Source organism: Peromyscus leucopus, chromosome 6, assembly GCF_004664715.2.
Source record: "Peromyscus leucopus breed LL Stock chromosome 6, UCI_PerLeu_2.1, whole genome shotgun sequence".
Taxonomy (NCBI): Eukaryota; Metazoa; Chordata; class Mammalia; order Rodentia; family Cricetidae; genus Peromyscus; species Peromyscus leucopus.
Window position 1 is genome coordinate 79,179,704 of NC_051068.1, and position 20,802 is coordinate 79,200,505.

Genomic DNA, 20,802 nt, shown 5'->3' on the forward strand with positions numbered 1-20,802 from the left:
CTAATCTCAGCAATCAGGAGGCTGTAACTGAGCTCTGGGTTAGCCTGGGCTACAGCCAAACCCTGTTCTCAAACATAACAACAAAACTAGCATTCAAAGAAACAACAAAACAAACAATGGGAAAGGTATTCATGGAGATGTCTCCAAAGAAATCCAGACTTTTGACTTAACAGATTTTAAATCATCTATTTTAAATTTGATCCAAAGGTAAAAACCACAAGAAAGGTCCATGGTGATGTTTCACCATTAGAGATTTATCAGTACATTTTTGAAATCCCAGGAGGGCAGCTGGGCACACAAGGGACTAAGAAGAAATCCTAGGATTGAGAAGTGCAGCTGAAGTGGAAATGCACTGTAGGAGCTCTGTGACAAATCTGTGCAGGCAGAAGCGTCAGCAGAGCTGTGGTAAGCCACTTGAGCTTCTGTAGTCAGAAGCAGGAATGAAGAGAAATGGAGGAGCTAATATGAGACCTGGGGGACAGTCAGTCATGCCACCCTACATACAATTGGAGTCCCTGAAATATGGGAGCGAGAAAAATAGTGCAGAAATAATATTGGAAATAATAGCTAAACCAAGTTGTTAGTACACCAAATCCAGCAGCATTTGGAAAGTGTCATATGTGAGGACTAAGTGGGGTTTGTTCCAACTGAAAAATTTCGACACATGAAGGGAAGAATCTGCATGCTTGTCTCGGGTGGTCAGAAATCGCCTCTGACAGTTCAGTACCATCATGACAGAAATATGTGAGACTAATTAATGTAACACACTGCATTAATAGAACAAAGTGCAAAACCCACAAGTTATCACAGTTCACTAAAAAAGCATTTGACAAAATCCAACATCATTTTATGATAAATACTAAAAATACTATAGATGGCCGGGTGGTAGTGGCGCATGCCTTTGATCCCAGCACTCGGGAGGCAGAGGCAGGCGGATCTCTGTGAGTTCAAGGTCAGCCTGGTCTACAGAGTGAGATCCAGGACAGGCTCTAAAGCTACACAGAGAAACCCTGTCTCAAAAAGAACAAAACAAAACAAACAAACAAAAAAAGAAATCCTAACAAGGGCTCTTGGGCAAGAAAAGGGGGAAAATGTATCTGGATTTGAAAGGAAGAAGTAAACTGTCTTTATTCACAGCTGATGTGATCATGTCTATAAAAGCTTAAGTTCATGCAAAGCAGAAACCTGTCAGTGCTTATAATTTAGATTAAATATGTATGAGTAAAAAGTTAGCAGTCCCATTTACAATGGCATCAAGCATATTAAAGTTCTTAAGGGTGAGTTTAGCCAAGAAAATATGGTTCTTGCTCACTGAGAACGAGAAAGCAGCTGGAGAGATGCAGGTCTTGTCTGCTGATCTGACCTTGACCCCAGAACCTAGGAAGGAGGGAGCTGACTCCCAGCAGCCATCTTCTGACCACTATACGAATGTGATGGCATATATGTACCCACATTTATACTATCAAAGCAATTAAAAACAACTTAAAAACCCACAAAACATTATTCAGGTAGCTTTAAAAAAAAGCTAGTTGGGCGATGGTGGCACATACCACCCAGCACTCAGGAGGCAGAGCCATGCGGATCTCTGTGAGTTCAAGTCCAACCTGGTCTACAGAGCGAGATCCAGGACAGGCACCAAAACTACACAGAGAAACCTTGTCTCACAAAAACAACAACAAAAACAAAACTAAACAAGTGGAAAGTAATCTTCTGTTCATGTATGATACAAATTAGATATCATTAACTAAAATGTTAGCACTCACCTGTATCAATCTACAGATTTAATATAGCCCCTACTAAAATTACAACTACTGGGGCTGGAGAGAAGGTCAGTGGTTAAGAGCACTGGCTGCCTTTCCAGAGGATCCTGGTTTGATCTCCAATACCCACAGGGCAGCTCACAATCATCTAAAGCCACTCCTACTTCTGGGGGAATCCAGCACCCTCTTCTGGTCTCCATGGTTATTGTATGCATTGATACTTATACATGCAGGCAAAACACTCATGCATGTGAAAAATTAAAAATAATTAAAATCACAGTTACTATTTTTGCAGAAATTGACAAGCTAAGCTGGTCTTAGCATTTGTATGAGTTGCAAGAGACTCGAAGTAGCCAAAATCAATCCTAGGACCACATTAGAAGACTCACATTTTCCAATTTTAAAATTCTACAAAACTAGATGGTTAAACCTTAAGATTAGATGCCTAGACTGATGGCTTACTGGGAAGTAAGCCCATCTGTTTATGGCCTTTCAGTTGATTTTTGATGGAGGTGCCCAGGCTAGTCAATGGAGAAAAAGATGTTTTTAAAACTGAGTTGTGGTGGCACATGCCTTTAATCCCAGCACTTGAGAGGCAGAGGCAGGTGGATCTCTATGAGTTTGAGGCTAGCCTGGTCTACAGAGGGAGTTTCAAGACAGCCAGGACTGTTACACAGAGAAATCCTGTCTTGAAAAACCAAAACCAAAAAAGAAGAAGGAGGAAGAGAAGGAGAAGAGGAAGAGGAGGAGAAGTTTCTAACAAGATGCTGAAACAATTGGACAGTCACATCTATAAGCTGGAAGTTGGACCCTTATGCCACATATGCATATAAATTATTTTAAAAATAAATAACTAAACTATAAACTCTTGTAAGAACATGGAATGGGTTAGTGTTGTAGGCCAGTGGTAGAATTCTTGCCTAGTATGCTTGAAGCCCTGTAACTTTGCCCTGTAAAAGAGAGAGGAAAGGAGAGGGGAGGGGAGGAGAAGGGAGGGGAGGGAGGGGAGGGAGGGGAGGGGAGGGGAGGGGAGGAGGGACAGTCTTATGCCTCCATGTTTCCCAGTGGTTTAACAGACACGACAGCAAAGGCATAAGCAATAGAAGAAAAAGTCGGTAAACTACGCCTTATTAAAGTGAAACCTCTGTGCTCTAAAGGACACTATTAAAGAGGATGATGTGTGACTGTTGGTGGGAAGGCAGGAGAGGCAGTGGAACTGCTGAATGGTTATGGTGCTTTGGGGGGATGATGAAGATGCCATATGTATCTGTTATGGTTGTACAACCTTGAGGATATAGGAAAAGTTTCTGAATTCTGCAGTTGAAAATGTTTTATACCGGTGGGCCTGCAAGATGGCTCAGCTGGTAAAGGCACCTGCAGCCAAGCCGATGACCTTGATCCCCACGACCTACATGGTGGAAGGAGAGGACCAAATCCCACAAGTGGTCCTCTGACTTCCACATGTGTACTGTGGTGTACACATAGGCGCACATAGCCAATAAGAAATACATGAAATAAAAATTAAATAAAATTTTATACTGGTATGTAAGTTTAACCACAGTTTAAGACAAAAGGAAGTAATTAGGTATGCATAGGACTAATATCTTATAATAACATATCTAATGCAAGAATGTAAGGCAAAATTGCCAAGAAGCACAAACTATAAGCTATAATGTGATTTGGTGGTGGTGATGGTGGTGGTGGTACTGGGGATAGAACCCAGGGCCTTGCGCATGACATGCAAGTGAGCTACATTTCCAGCCCCCTTTTTTCACTTTTTGAGACAAAGTCTTACTAATTTGCCCAAGCAGTCCTTGAACTTGTGACTTTCCTGCCTCAGCCTTCTGAGAAACTGGGATTACAAGCCTGTGCTACCAGACCTGGCTTGTAGTTTAAAGTTATGTTAGGAGCTGGGGATGTATCTTAATGGTGAGTTCCTGAGTTTTATCCCCAGAACCACAAAACTATAATAATAATAAAATAAAATTATGTTTATATTTAGATTCTGTTAAATCAATTTTATCAAAGTCTTTATAAAAGTGGTGTTTTGTTTTGTTTTGCAGTGCTGGGATCGAACCCAGGGCCTCAAGCATGCTAGGCAAGTGCTCTACCACTGCTATATCCCCAGCCCTACAAAAATAGTTCTATCTTGGTTATTTAAAATCATTTGAAACAAAACATTAAATACAAATATTTGATGATGGGCATTGTAACATACATTTGTAATTACCAACACTTGAGAAGCTGAATCAGGAAAATGAGAGTTCAAGGCTAGCCTGGGCTGTGTAGCAAGATTTTGTTGCAAACAACAACAAATATTTGAATTTGTTTTTGAAATGGCAAGCAGGATACCAGCAATATATCTAATGTTTTATCAAAGTCCAATGTAATACATTGGAGAAATGTGTTGATTAGTAAAATTATATATAAATGTGCAGTGCTATTTGAAAAATATCTCAGTGGTATAATTTGATTTTTATATCTGAAAGGCCCTTCTTTACCCTCATTAAGGTAGCTACCTTTTCCTTTTATTCTTCAGTAATAGACAGTGTATTATCATAGAGCCTAGAGTACATAGGTCCTCCTAAGTAGTCAAAGCTGTCCCCAAACTGGAGCTTCTCCTGCCTCAGGGTTCTAAGTGTTGGGATTATAGATTTAGATGATAACTACTCACCATCAGTGTATTTCATGCCTGCCCTTGCATTTTTTGCCAGTAATCTCTGTTGAATTGGAACATGTGAACCAATATGTAACTTTTTAGATTTTCTAGTAGCCACATTTAAAAAGTTAAAAGAAGTTAGTTTGAAAGTCTCAATTATCTATATTCAAAATATAAAATGTTTTCACATGCGATCAATATTTTAAAAGTGTATCAATGAGGTATTTTACATTTTCTCAGTCTTTAAAATCTGATATGCACCAACATGCCATGTCAGTTCAGATTAACCACATTTTAAGTGCTCGGTGACTACTTGTGGCTACTGACTTGATTGTTGGACTGTGCAGGCTTGGACAAGCAGAACTAAGACATCATCTTCAGACTAAATGAACTTGTCTAGAAATACATGGAAGGGAAGCTTTGTTTTTCTTTCTTGCCCAAAGCCAAGAATGAGTTTATTTTATTGGCCAGCTGTTGACTTTAAAGATACAAACAAAAATCTTGGTGTTTTAGCAGGGCGAAGAAAAGGAAGCGTGGGGTAAACATGGGTGTGTGGGTTGAGCGTAGGTGTATGAGAGGAAGGATGGAATGCAGATTTGTGGTGGATAAGCCCGAGAGAAGACGCAGAGAAAACACTTGGGCTTGTAGAAAAAGTGTTTGTAGAAAAGACTCAGTGTAGGAATATGCTTCTGCTCAGATAGGAAAGATCCCTCATTAGCCAAGGAAGTCTTCCCAGTCTGCACTGCCACCGTCGCCCACGTGATAGGGACATTCCAGAGCAAGCAGCGTCTGAGAGCAGGCGTGACCCGTGCATGATGTGGTCCTTACAGCTGCTTTTTAAAGAACACTTGATGTATCTTACCTTCTCTCCCCTTCCTCAAAAAGAAAACAGAGAACAGAGATAGAAATAGAGAAGACAAAATAAAGAATGGAAGAAACATTGTGGGGTTGGGCATAGTGAATATAAACTAGTGTGCCCTAGTGAGTAAAACACTGAATGATGTGAAGATGGAAAGTGTAGGTACGGAGGAGGGAAGCATGACAGAGCGAGAGGCCTGTCCGAGAGAAACGTGAGCTTCACCACTGACTTAATGCGGCCTTGCTTGCTCTACAGCTGTGCCACTGCCTACGTTCTGCTGGCCGAAGAAGAAGCGACAACAATCGCAGATGCCGAAAGGCTGTTCAAACAGGCCCTCAGGGCGGGGGAGGTCATTTATAGACGGTCACAGCAGTGCCAGCACCAGAGTCCTCAGCATGAAGCTCAACTGAGTAAGCAAATTCGAACTATCATTCCTTTTTTTTTCCCCTTTTGGTTTTTTGAGGTGTTAGCCTCAAATTTGCCATGTAGATGAGGATGGCCCAGAACTGATCTTCCCTCCTGAGCTGGGATTATAGGCATGTGCTACCAGGTTCAGATTCTCTTAACTTCTGAACTTGTGTCTTTTGTGTTTAAAGCACAAAACAATATTAATAAAAAAAATATGTAAAATTTTGATAATTTTCATGAGACAACCAATAGATTCATATTTCTGGTCTATTACTTCTAATAAGCTTACAATACAGAAAGAAATATGTAACATTTGTGGAAAGGAACACATCTGCTTTGGTTACCTTGAAGAAAAATGTGTTGTTTTGAGACTGAGCATTTTAGAACTGGCTGTCGCTAGACCAAGAACACTTTTTAAAATTCAAGGGAACCTTCTAATGATGACAGGTAGTACTGAGATCCTCCCTAGACAATAGATATTGTCTTTACCCTGACTCTTCCCCAGAGCAATGGGAGGGGGGGCACATTTTTTGCCTTTCTGGGAATCAGATCCAGGGCTTCCCTCCCACATGCTTGGCAATATCCAACCCTGAGCTGCACACCCTGCCCAAGCTCAGTCTGTGGATCTGTAAGTGGTACCCAAGGGTGCTCCTCCCTCCTCCTCTTTGATCTCCTTCCTTCCTTCCTTCCTTCCCTTATTCCTTCCTTCTCTTGTTTTTGTTTGTCTGTTTGTCTTGTTTTAAGGCAGGGTCTTGCTCTCACAGTCCAGGTTGTCTCAGAAATTTGGGATCCTTTTTAGGGACTGCTCCTTTCACACCATCTGATGCTTAGTCCATACTCCAGTCTCATGTGACATTGGTTCTTTTCTTTGGTTGATTTTTTCCAGCATGCTTGAGATAGGATGAGGCACAGGGACCATTGTCTTCTGGAGATGCTCTTCTGGTTAGGGTTGCAACACTTACCAAAGCTGTTAGAATCGGCAGTGTTGCCATTTCTGGCTGAGATTTGTGGCCAGGGGGTTTTAGTTTCATGATTTTGGCAAATACTGGGCAATAAATTGAAATATGTTTACACGAGGCATTATCTCTTAGCAGCTAAGTTCTACATCTTTTGTTTATGGAAATTAAAATTTGGCTAATGTTTTCTCTCAGTTAAGTACTTGTGTTTACAATATATTTCATTAAGGCATGTTATTATACAAAACTATGGGAAGAGTTAATCTTGCAGTCTGGAACTAACGAAACTACATCTATAAAAACCTCTTGCTATTTGCCCTTGCATAATATCAAATCTTGTAGAGTTTTTAATTTAAAAAATGATACTTGTGTATATATATTTGTATGTGTATGTGTGTACATGTACACAGACGTGCATAGAAGTCCGAGAACAGCTTGTGTGTGTCAGTTTTCTCCTTCTACCATACAGGTCCCAGGGCTCAGACTCAGGTCCTCAAGCTTGGCAAGCAAGCTTCTTTCACCTGGTAGGCCGTCTCACTAGCCCATGCTAAGGATTTTCTCTTAGTCCTTTCGAGACATAGTTTCTTAATTAATAACTTAATAGAAGTCTATATTATTCATGGAAATTTTGTTTTAGGACATTTAGAATCTTTGGGCCAAAATAATACTAAAATTATAGATTGTTTATGCAGAAACTCGAGATTGATAAATATATATCTTCCTATTAATACCTACTTGTTTTCTGTCAGTATTAAACTCATCAACCAAATGAGCTATATATACTACATTCAACTTGCTTACTACTAGAGGAAAAAGTAATTAAATATATATTTTAAGTGTTTAATATAGAAAGCACACATAAAAATAGAGAACATTTATTATTTATCACCTAAATTTAATATTCACTAATAATAATGCATTCTGATATAATTTAATTTAATAGGTCTTCCAAAATAAGCAAATAAAACTATTGGATAATATTTTAATGAAATATCAGGCTATAATACAAAAGTGATAGCTGTGTCATTTTCTTGTTTTTCTAAATAGGGCGAGATACCAATGTACTTGTATACATAAAAAGAAGATTGGCAATGTGTGCAAGAAAACTGGGAAGAATCAGAGAAGCAGTGAAAATAATGAGAGACGTAAGTACATTTGATAACACAACCGTTATTTCTATAGTGCACAAAACTAAAACAAAAATCAGTTATTTTAATGCACAGTCACTGTTTTTCAATTGCTCATTTCTATAACAGGGTAGTATATATATTTTTGTTATTTTTTTTCCTTGAGACAGGGTTTCACCTTGTAGCTCTGGTTGTCCTGGAACTCACTCTGTAGATCAGCCTGGCCTCAAACTCACAGCAATCCACCTGCCTCTGCCTCCTGAGTGCTGGGATTAAAGGTGTGTGCCACCATGCCCAACTAGGATATTTTCAATATGCATACATTTCTTAAGGATTAGGTCTTCATAAGTTCATAAAAAAAAAAAAAGCAAAATAATTCATGCTTTAACAAACCTGGTTCAGCTCCTCTGAGTTTTCCTGTCATGATTTATTTTGATTTTAGTCTTTTTTTTCCTTCCTTTTAATATACAGTTGATGAAAGAATTTCCTCCTCTTACCATGCTGAACATCCATGAAAACCTCTTAGAATCACTTCTAGAACTGCAGGCCTATGCAGATGTTCAGGCAGTCCTGGCAAAATATGATGGTGAGTTTTGTGTGTGTGTGTGTGTGTGTGTTGTGTGTGTGTGTGTATTAGTAGATAGCATGATTATAGTCTCTTTTCAACATGGCTATAGTCTCTTTTCGAGTGTGTAATCATCAGTCCAGTCCTGTTCTGGTGTTTCTCTGGTGCCTCTTTCCAGTCTTAGCAGTCAGTTTTAAGGTGTAGGTATAGTTGCTGTGAAGCATCTTCTTTATCTGTCCTTCCAGCTGAACCAGAAGGTCACGAGAAGGAGCTTTTCCTCTCTAAGGATGTATTCTTTATTAACTGAATGTTTGTGAGGCACTTAGAACGCAATGGTGAACATGAAAACATGGATTTAACCTATATGGCATTTACAGCTTTATTTATTTATTTTTTTTTTGGTTTTTCAAGACAGGGTTTCTCTGTTTAGCTTTGCACCTTTCCTGGAACTCACTTGGTAGCCCAGTCTGGCCTCGAACTCACAGAGATCCGCCTGGCTCTGCCTCCCCAGTGCTGGGATTAAAGGCGTGCACCACCACCGCCCGGCGGCATTTACAGCTTTAATGCAGAAACCACGGGAGCCTGCTTAAGAAGTATTAGGGAAATTTATTAGGATAAATTGAGGAAATACACTCATGAATACAGAACTGAGTAGACAGCTGAAGTCGTCCTCTGATCTGACCAGGAGCGAATCTACCTGGCAGTTCAGTCACACCAGGAAGCAGGAAGCATGGAAAAGGAGCCTCTCCCCTTCCTTTGAAGAGGTCATATATAAGAGGCAGGAAGCACCACCTCCTTCAGGCCGTATAGCCCAAGGTCATGGGTGGAGCAAATACCACTGCACAGCTTAGTGAAACACACAGAACTGGACAGTAGTTACACTGAAGGCAGCATGTGGGGAGAGGTAACTGGGAAAGTGCAGGCGTCGTGCACATAGGAGGGAGCTTCATGAATTTTGGCATGTAAGGAATACCAATAGAAGTTGCATAATAATCTTTGTAAGTATAAGCCAGAATGACAGTTTTGCAATGATTTTTTAGCTATAGAAAGTAATTTATATGGTTCACTGCATCCATATATACACATAGGAAGTGGTAGGACAGGTGTTTTCACTCTTCAGGCACTAAATTAGGAAACTGGAGTTTAAGACAGTTCAGTATTGGGTAATATGTTCCAGTGAATGAGTGCAAACCTGAACCAGATAATTCAGCTGTTTCATTTCTAGTTTACTAGTCATTTTATAAGAACGTATAATTCCAAGTATATTAGCTATTTGTATTATTATAACAATAACAGTTGACTACAAATGGAGTTGGGATAATGTTAAAAATACAGGCTTTCACCTGGTGGTGGTGGTAGCACCCGCCTTTAATCCTAGTGCTCAGGAGGCAGAGGCAGGTAAATCTCTGAGAGGCCAGCCTGAGCTACAGAGCAAGTTCTAGGACCACCAGGGCCACACAGAGAAACCCTGTCTCCAAGAAACAAAACACAAGAGCACAGACTTTCTCCTCCTTCAAAGTAAGACATCAGCTTACTTTGTCTCCCTCTTAGATCCTCCTGCCTCTGCCTCTGCCTCCCAAATCCTGAGATTAAAGGTGTATGCCACCATGCCCTGCTAGGATAATTTTTTTTTTTGACTATTCAGCTCTTTATTAAACCAATCAGGTGTTTTAGACAGGCAAAGTAACACAGGTTCACAGAGTTAAAAAAAATGCAGCATAAAAGAATGCAACACATCTTTTCATCAGTAAACAAATATTCCACAGCATAAACAAATGTAACACATCTTCAACTAATATTCCACAACAGTTTCTCTTTGTCTACCTTTTGCCTTGGGGCTTTTTTTTTTTTTTTTAACATAAAAACAGGTTATAATTCCAAAGTCCAGAGTTATTTGAAACTGGAAAATAATTTCTCTGTAGAAATAGTGAAAATGATAACATTTCCCAATAAGCCCTTTTAAGCCAAATAATAGCTGAATTAAGCATATAAATATTGATTAGATTCTGGGATACAGAAGAAATCTATCTTCATCTGTTCAGAGAGCTATGTTTTACTTAAGTTGTGTAAGTGAGATTCCTATTCATTTTCCCCTTCACTATTTGATTTACAGCAGACATTTTTCTATAGGCTAATCCATAATCTAAAAAGATTTTAGCCTCCCCTCCTGAAAGTACAGCCAGCATATCCTTTCATCAACTTGATATGGTACACATTCTTATCCTAATAGTGAAATGTTCCACTAAAGCATTCCCAGTGATTGGGCAAAAACAAAACTTATTATAAGCCACAGCCACCCTAGGGTTCTCCCTGCTAGATAGCCTCCCTGGATCTGTGCAGTCTGATTGTCCTTTGCTTTATAATCTAGTATCCACTTATGAGTGAGTACATACCATGTTTGTCCTTCTGGGTCTGGGTTACCTCACTCAGGATGATTTTTTTCTAGTTCCATCCATTTGCCTGCAAATTTCATGCAGTCATTGTTTTTCTCTGCTGAGTAATACTCCATTGTGTATATGTACCACATTTTCTTTATCCATTCTTCAGATGACGGGCATCTAGGTTGTTTGCTAGGATAGTTTTTAGTTTTTAGTTTTTTTGAGACAGGGTTTCTCTGTGTAGTTTTGGTGTCTGTCCTGGATCTCGCTCTGTAGACCAGGCTGGCCTTGAACTCACAGAGATCTTTCTGCCTCTGCCTCCCAAGTCCTGGGATCAAAGGCATGTGCCACCACCGCTCGACTAGGATATTTTTTAAACATGCATACATTTCTTAAGGGCTTCATAAGTTTATAAAAAATAATTTTACTTTAATAAGCCTGGCTTAGCTCTTCTGAGGTTTCTGTCATGATTTTTTCTGATTTTAGTCTTCTCCTTTTAATGAACAGTTGGTAAAAGTCCATGCTGCAGACTTCCTAGCCCTCAGGTTTCTGTCACGTCTTCCATATAACAGGACATGCAGAGTTACTCACATTGTCCTGCCAGAGGTCCCTGCCTACTAGTTTAGGAATCCCCATGACTTGGAAAGGTTGAAGTGTGATATATTTGGAAGGTGAAGTTTCTTTCTTTTAGACATTTAGAATTTTTGGGCAGCTCTTCACAATAGTTTAGGCTCATAGGAAAATTTGTGAGAAGTCCCTTCCATAAGTAACTTACCGGATGCATGGCCTATTGTGGCTTTTGTGCTGTGCAAGCTTAGGAACTGAATGTCAAAAGTCAGAAGGGGACCTGATTTGTTTAAATAAAGTAAAACCCTCTAAAGTGAATAGAGCCTATGTCATTTGGGATGCTTTGGTGGTTTGGGTGTTCATGTGTCTCTGTGTACATCACTGTACAGACTGAAGTCACCAGAAATGGGCTTTCTCCCTGAGATCTCCATTCACTATGAAAGTCTGGAACTGAGAACATCATGAGAGTGCTTCACTCTCTTCTAAGACCACTGTTTTAGGCATCCTCCCGAAAAAGGATTTGTTTGTGATCTCAAATAAACTTCATACTCTATGAAATGTGGCCCTTTATAAAATGTAGAAAAGTCAAAAACATATGGAAAAAGTTAAAAATCAATACAGATATAATAGCAGTTAAGTATTTTATTTTTTTTCTAATCTTAGTTTTTACATACTTTTAATTATACTGTGGATTTCCTCTGACTAGTCTTATTGTAAACAGATTATTATAGACATTTGTAGAATACTTGTTGCCATCATACAGAGCACTTTTATCAACATAGTTTAATCTCTGCTAGGAAGTATGAAAGAAGACCAAGGCTGGGTGGTGGTGATGCACCCAGGAGGCAGAGGCAGGCAGATCTTTGTGAGTTTGAGGCCAGCTTGGTCTACAAAAAGAGTTCCAGGACAGCCAGGGCTACCCTGTCTCAAAAAAACCAAAAAAGAAAAAAAATAAAAAGGAGAGAAAAAAGAAAAGAGAACAATAAAATTGCTTCTAGCCCAGGGATATGCCACTAGTAAATAGTAAAATCTAGACTCAAAGGTAGGCCTTCCAACAATGTGTCCAGGCGCCTATAACACTGTATTACAACTGATGAATTTGTACTAGGAGTTATAATTTTTAATCCTTGTGGTGGTATTGTGTATTCTAATAAATTTATCTGGGGTCAGAGAACAGACAGCCACTAGATACAAAAGCTAGAAAATGGTGGCACTCACACCTTTAATCCTAGCATTCCAGAGATAGAAATCCCTCTGGATCTCTGTGAGTTCAAGGCCACATTGGAAACAGCCAAGCATGGTGACACACCTTTAATCCCAGAAAGCCAGCCTTTAATCCCAGGGAGTGGTGGTAGAAAGCAGGAAGATATATAAGGCGTGAGGGCAAGAAACTAGAAGCATTTTGGCCTGGTTAGGCATTTGGCTGGTTAAGATTTTGGCTGGTTAAGCATTCAGGGCTTTTGAGCAGTAATTCAGCTGAGACCCATTCCGGATGAGGACTCAGAAGCCTCCAGTCTGAGGAGACAAGACCAGCTGAGGATGCGGTGAGGTGAGATAGCTGTGGCTTGTTCTGTCTCTCTGATCTACCAGCATGGACCCCAATAACTCGCCTCGGGTTTGATTTTATTATTAAGAACCTTTAAGATTCTTGCTACAAATCCTTACCTAAATTGACAATTATTGTTACAGATATAAGCCTCCCAAAGTCAGCAGCCATCTGCTACACAGCAGCACTCTTGAAAACAAGGACTGTTTCAGATAAGTAAGTACTTATGAAACCACAATAATGTGGAAAGACTGCTGAACATTTAATAAGGTTTTTGTCCTCTACTAACTTTTAACAACACTCTTTCTCCGTTCTCTTTCTACCTCAATAACCCTTGCTCTTCTGTGACTGAGGCTTCTCGTTGTATGTGGTTTGATGACAGACAGAGCTGTGTAGAGTTAAGTAAGCTGGGACTTAGATTCAAACTCTACCACACAGTAGATATAGCTGTGAAAGTTGTTACTTTGAGAATAATATGCGGGGGAGGGCTGGAGAGATGGCTCAGCAGTTCAGAGTACTGGCTGCTCTTCAGAGGACCCAGGTTCAATTGCCAGCATGCATATGGCGCTCACAACTGTCTGTAATTTCAGTTCCAGGGGACCCGGCACACAGACACACATTCAGTCAAAACACAATGCACATAAAAATAAAAATGAAAATAAAATTATAAAAAAGAAAATCATATTATAGGTGGTTGTGTGAGGTGATATGTGTTAAATGACTATAACAATTTCAAGAAAGAAGCCACAGAGAACTGAGTGTGACGCTTATATCTGTAATACCAGCATTTGAGAGGAGGAACAGAGTTCAAAGCTAGCCTTGACTACATAACAAGCTAAAGGCTATCCTGGGGTATATATGTCTCAAAAAAAAAGTACACATTTAGTGTGGTAACAGTGATGCTGGTAACAGTAAGGTGCATGTCGACGAACTGGTTTCATCTTTCCCTTCCATTGAAGTTACTGTCTCTTCCTTACACTTTTGGCTCTCCTTAGTCAATTCTCTTTATTTGCAGTTGAGATATTTAGAATCTGGCCAGGTCCAGTGATTAGATCCTATTTAAATAAATAAATATATAGATAGATAGATAAATGAATGAATGAATGAATAAATAGAGAGCCAGAAACTAACCAAATGGTGCTCATTTTTTTTTCACCTTAGCTTCTTATATCTTGATATAAATTAGAATAAAATATTCAGTTTATTTCTTGTCACCTAAAATTTTTATAAAATCTGTATTGTGTGTGCTAAGATTTTCTGAGTTCCTCAGTGGCATTTCTAACTGTAGTCACCCTTCTCAGAATGAGCTTAGTGGTCTCCAAAGGCTCTCTGCACTTCAGGCTGCGATTCTCATTCCTTCTGTTGCCTTGGGCACATGTTGAGCCAGAGGCTTTACTTTCATTTTTATTGGTTATCTGGTTTTGTCTTTGGCCATTGCCAGAAACAGCTTTGATTTGAGGAATATATTGTAATCTGAATCCATGTATATAGTTCCCAGTAGACTTTGTACATGTGGTTCGTTCATTTCTTCATCCTGTGGTTTTCTTTACAGATTCTCTCCAGAAACAGCCTCCAGAAGAGGGTTAAGCACAGCAGAAATTAATGCTGTGGAAGCAATTCATAGAGCTGTGGAATTTAATCCCCATGTTCCAAAAGTAAGACATTTTATGACAAAAATACTACTTTTATTTAAATTTAACAAGTTTGTGAGAATAGACCAAAGTGCATGGTTTGTCCTACATTAGGTCATAATTGTTTTAGTCTGCTCTATTTACCATTCGTCTTGAAAGGGATATTAGTAAGGCATTTAGAAACAGTTAGGGGCCAGGGATGTAGTTCTGGTAGTAATGCTTATGTTGCATACGTGAAGCCCTGACTTTAATCTGTAGTGCTGCAAAAACCAGGCATGGTGGTGGGTCATGCTTGTAATCCTAGCATTTGAGATGTAGACGCAAAAGGATCAGAAATTCAAGGTCATTCTCACTCTACTATACAGTTAGTTTGAGGCCAGCCTAGAATACATCAGTCTCTGTTTTAAAAAGAAAATTTTAAAAGAAACCTGCTTAGAAGCAATTAGTTCCCTATGGCTTTGTAATTGCTGGCAGAATAAACCTGAATTGTGTTTGCTTAACTCCCTCTTCCTCAATGTGGGTGATAAATGCAGTGCCTTGCATGTGCTAGGCAAGCACTTATCACTGGGCTGTATTCCAGCCCTACTTAATTGGCTGTATTATAGTTACAGAGAAGAAACAATTAAAGGACTTGATTGCTATAGAAGATCATTTATATTTCAGATCACAGAATCAATTTCCCTGGATTGTAAAAGGCTTTTCTAAATGCATGGCTGGGTTTTGAACTAGAACTGAGTAGACAAAAACTGAAATCTAGGAAATTAACTAATAATATACTACAACAGGTAGACAAACTGCTAAGTTGATATCTCTTGAGACTCAGATTAATTGGCCTGTCCATTTGTCTTTACATTGCACATCTTACATTTATACAAATTATTAGCTAATCTATGTAATAGTATCCAAATACTGAAACACTCAAACCCAAGATTAAAATTTGGGTTTTACAAACAATTTTCCATGTTAGAAACTACAGACTATTCAGGAAAAGATTCCCTTACTGTATAAAATTATAGCTATGATTAAGTGTATAAGTGTTAATGAAAGTTGTAGGGTAGTAGACAGTAAAGACATTAAACCAAGGGCCTGCAAGGTTACCAACATATAAAGTCATCTGCTGCTAAGCCTGCTGACTGAGTTCATTTCCAGAACCCACATGGTAAAAGAAGAGAAATAACTCCTGCAACATGTCCTCTGATCTCAACATACATAATGTGTCACATATGTTATACATACACAGACCCAATAAACAATGTAACAAAAAAGACATTAACCTCTAAAAGAACATCTTCAGGAAGTTGTAAGCCTTTTAGAATAAATAAAGCTATGATAAAGTAAGTTAATGACTTGGACTTAGTAGAACATGCCTGTAATTCTAGTACTGCAGAGGCTGAGGCAGGCTTAAGAGTTTGAGGGCTACATATTGAGACCCTGTCTGAGAGAGAGAGAGAGAGAGAGAGAGAGAGAGAGAGAGAGAGAGAGAGAGAGAGAGAGAGAAGAAGAGAGGAGGAGGAGGAGGAGGAGGAGGAGGGGAGGAGGAGGAGAGGAGAGGAGGAGAGGAGGAGGAAGAAGAGAAGAAAAGAAGAGAAGAGAAGAGAAGAGAAGAAAGAGAAAAGAATGGCTAACATCGGGGCTGAGGAGTAGTGTTTTCCTGGCCTGTATGAGCCTCTGGGTTTGTTCCCAAGAATGCGTAAGTGGGAGAAAACAACACCCACTGCTGAAATCTAAGAATAATAGTCTACAGACATATAATTTTCTCATTAAGTGACACTGGTTCCATGAATTTAAAATTTTATTACAAACTATAATATAATACAGCTAAGAATATAAACAGAAATATGCATTGTATTGGTTTAACACCCAGAATGTACTGGAAACTGCCTGTCAGGTCGTACCAACCCCTGGATGCCCACCTGACTGCCCTTTCCCAAACACAGCTCCCCCTCCCCAAAGTAACGACTGTTCTAACATTAATTATGCTTGCTTCCTCCTTTCTTTACATACTTATTCTGTACTTTTCTTTTATTGCTGGTGTTACAAATGAATTAAGATCAGGTCTCCCCTCCATTCTCTCTACTCCAGTTCTCCTATTCCTCACATCTTGGTTCCCTCCTAATTTCATGGGTTCTTATTTGTTTGTTATTTTTTAAACCACAGAGTCCACTTAATGCTGCCAGTATGTACCCGGGTGTAGGGCCATCTACTAGAACATAAGTAGCCTCTTCAGGGCTACATCCTTAAAGAAAACTCCCTCCCTCTCTCTCTCCCAGCAGCCATCGGTTTCCAATAGCTCCTAGCTAGAGGTGGGACTTCATAACTTCCTACCCGGTGCGTGCCGGCTGGGGTTTTGTCTGCCTTGCACAGTTGCTGACTTCATGTGTGTGATCGCCCTGTGGTGTTTGGAATGCATCACTTGGTGTAGTCATCATCACCTCTGGCTCTTACTGTCTTTCCACTTCCTCTTTTGTGATGATCCCTGGGCCTTGAGAGGAGGAGATGGGATATAGTGTCCCATTTAGGGCTAGGCATTCTGCATAGACTCTTATTTTTTATTCTGTGGAATTATTTATATGAAATTATAATCATTTCTGTTTCAAACAATTAGATCTTTCTAATAAAGGCATCTGACCTGTAGTTTTCTTTTTAAGAAGCTATGAACTATGAATTTCCTTTCATTTGTTTAATAATTACAATTGTTAAATACTTTACAATTGAAAATACTATTATTTTGGTGACAGAGCCTCATTATAGTCTAAGCTGGCCTCAGACTCATTATTTAGCAGAGGATGATTTTGAACTCCTAACCCTTCTGCCTCCAGCTCCCAAGTGCTGTGATTACAGTCTGTGCCCCCATGTCCAACTTACTGTGTTTTTTATTTTTTCTGTTCCTTTTATAATTAATTTTTTTTTTTGTCTACATACCAGATACTTTGGGAGGTTGTAAAATTAGGTTGAAACTTTGGATAATATTATATTCTTCCAGAAAATATCTGTTTCACTCTTAGATGACTGCAAGAAGCACTAGCAAGCCAATATTGCTTTAATCACTTTATGTTTAAAGGATTACTGTTTTCTGGACCATCCAGATGACTTAAAACTACTCCTGGTTCCCCCTTCTTCCCGGGACTCCGTCATTCAGGGCCCCATCTAACCCTCAGTTTTAGAAGCACTTGCTCTATTGACAAGCACTGTCACCCTCCCTAGCTTTAGGAAACTGATGAAACGGCCAATGGCTTCTTATCCATCTCTTCTTCCACATAAGGAAAACTCAACTGTGGCTTACTTGTCTGACTATCTGTCTTTGGGCTGAGGTCTGGTAATTCTTCATGCTTTGTTAATCTTTGTGTATTTAGTTTTACTTGTTTCAGCCTAGTTTTTCTAGGAAGGTTGATCAGAATTACCCAGTCTCATTGCTGGATATACAAGTCTATAAATATTTTTAATAAAACCCTCCACTCTCTTGCTACAGAGGAGTTAAGAGAATGGATTCCACAATCAAACTGCTGGAGTTTGAATTCCAGCTCCACTGTCTAGCTGTATGGTTTTGGATTAATTACTTCATTTTGCTGTGCTTGAGTTTCCTGGTGCAAGCATGCAAGTTAGTGTGTGTGTGTGTGTGTGTGTGTGTGTGTGTGTGTGTGTGTGTGTGTGTGTGTGTGTGTGATGCAACCTATGCTGGCCATGTACTCACTGTATAACTGAGACTAGCCTCACATTTCCAGTCTTCCTGCCTGTTTCTCAAGTGCGGAATGACAGACATGCACCATGATGCCTGGCAAAATTCCTCTTGCCTGAAGTGAAGATAATATCCCCTACGTCACAGAGTTGTGATGAAATGTAATAGTGCTGATTTAAAAGTATTTGAAAGAGTCTGACACATAGAAAGTATTACGAAAGTGATTTGTTAATACTGTTACTATCCATGGTACGTTGTAATCTTACCTTTGTACAAGAAGATAAACAGCAGTTATTGGTCAGAATTACTTAAATATACCATTAAGATGTCTAATTTTTTTTATTTTCACTCAAAATAGCAGAATATAGACTGTCTGCTCCCAATGGTCGGGGACTTTTCTGTTTCTAAAACCATTTCATGCAAAATATATTCACAGTAGTAGCAATTAGTAATGTGTATTTGTTTTCAAAATTATTGGGGGCCATGTGGGTATTAGCAATGCCAGGCATTGCCCTAATTATAAATTTAAATTGTTGAATGCATAATATATTAACACCCAGATTGAGTCTGCGCTTGAGATACATGGTACCTAAAAGGATGCACTTTTTTCCCCCTGAGAGAAGCCAACAAAGACTTAATTCATATATATATGGTATGAATTGACTGGAAGACTAAATATTGTTACAATCACAATTTGACCCTTATCTGTCTATACATTTGATATAATTCTTTTCAAGATCTGACCAGTTTTTTTTTTTTTACAGAAATTGATACAGATATGCAAAAGACTTAGTATAGCAAAAAACCTCTGAGAAATAACAGTAAGATTGGAGAATTTACCATACCAAGGTTGCATACATTTTAAAGCTTTAGTAATTAATATTTATTGGCATAAATATAGAAATGTAGATCAGTGGAAGATAATAGACAGTCTTAAAACTAATGAACTGTTGCATTAAAATATGGGTGAAAGATTGGAAGTTATGTCACCAAAGTTTTGTGAGTAGTTGATAAACAGCGAGACTGTTGAGCCTTCCAAACATAAACCGCAGCATGGTACTTCATCTCACCAGGGGGTTTCCTCACTGATGCTGACAAGTGTGAAGAACCACATATGTTGCTTCTGGGGGTGTGAAATGGCACTTTTTTGGAAACAGTTGTGCAGTTAAATGTAGGGGTTTTTGTTTGTTTGGTTGGTTGTTTGTTTGTTTTACTGTGAGACCCATCAATTCTGTTCCTGAGTATCTAGTCAGGAACAATGAAAACACATGCAAAGTTTTTGTGTGCAATTATTCACGATAGGCAACAACTCGACACAGTTAAATTAGTGAGGAACTGCAGTGCAGCTCTGTCAGCAATGCAGCAGTGTGGACAGGCCTTCACTACTTTAGGCCACGTGGAAAAAGCCCGTGACAAGACTTGACTATGTGAACTAAATAAATGAGCTAAAATTATAGACACAAAAAGCAGATCATTCGGCCCATCGGTTGAGGATGGGGTAAGGATTGGCTTAAATTAAGCAGGAGGGAACATTCTGTGGTTAAAGTTGCAGGTTTATGTATAAAGTTATTAAAAACTTCAACCTGTACACTTACAAAGGTGATTTTTCTAAAAGTTCATTTTAGGTTTAATTACAACATAATGAGTCAGTCTATCATGGCATTTTCATGTACATATGCCATTATTTTTTCTTCTCATTTTCCTTCCTTCCCTCACTGCCCTCCCCAACGCAATCTCCCCTCAAGCAGATTTTCTTTATTATATATTTCCCATTATATATTCTATTACTTCCTTTGTGTCCCACCTTCCTTAAGATCTCTTCTTTCAGCTGGGCGTTGGTGTCGCACGCCTTTAATCCCAGCACTCAGGAGGCAGAGCCAGGCAGATCTCTGTGAGTTCGAGGCCAGCCTGGGCTACCAAGTGAGTGAGCTCCAAGAAAAGTGCAAAGCTACACAGAGAAACCCTGTCTTGAAAAACCAAATATATAAATAAATAAATAAATAAATAAATAAATAAATAAATAAACTCTTCTTCCCCTCTTATGAACCCCTTTATGATTAAATGTCCAAATGCACACATATACAATACATGCACATACATATTTTTGTGTATGGGTACATGTTTAGGGGTGGGGAGTACAAGCCCATGTGCACAAGTGTGTGTGTTCCTGTGGAGTCCAGAGGACAGCTTCCTCAGGAGCCATTCGTCTTGTTTTTGAGACAAGAGCTCTCCCTGGCTGGAAGCTTACCAAGTGGGTTAGTCTGGCTGCTCGGCAAGCTCCAAGGATCTGCCTGTCTCCACCTTGCCAGCACTGAGATAAAAAGAACTTCACTAGCACCCTGACATTTTATTTACATGCATTCTGGGGCTCATATATAGGTCCTCATACTTACAGGGCAAGTACTTTACCACCTGAGATGTCTTCCCAGCCTTGTATATAAAATTTTAAACTTAGTCCCACAGGTGAGGGTAAATGTGGTATTTGTCTTTTTGAATCTGGCTTATTTTATGTAACATGATAGCCGGTTACACCATTTTTCTGCACATGCCACAATTTCTTTTTCCTTTACGTCTGCATAAATTTCATTGTGTATATGTGCTGCCCTTTCTTTATCTGTCTATGTGTTGATGAATATCTAGGCTGCTTCTGTTTCCTGGCTGTTGTAAACA

General features: G+C 39.2%; 1 protein-coding gene across 3 annotated transcripts in view; it reads left to right on the forward strand.

Annotated features, from left to right (window-relative positions):
* Positions 1-20,802, forward strand: part of St7l (suppression of tumorigenicity 7 like) — a 70,922-nt gene that overhangs the window by 21,207 nt on the left and 28,913 nt on the right. For all 3 annotated transcript variants that reach the window (XM_028889951.2, XM_028889953.2, XM_028889954.2), the window contains exons 7-11: positions 5,534-5,688; positions 7,690-7,787; positions 8,241-8,355; positions 12,969-13,041; positions 14,378-14,480. In XM_028889951.2, coding sequence (XP_028745784.1) covers positions 5,534-5,688; positions 7,690-7,787; positions 8,241-8,355; positions 12,969-13,041; positions 14,378-14,480 — 544 coding nt within the window. The remainder of the gene's footprint in view (positions 1-5,533; positions 5,689-7,689; positions 7,788-8,240; positions 8,356-12,968; positions 13,042-14,377; positions 14,481-20,802) is intronic.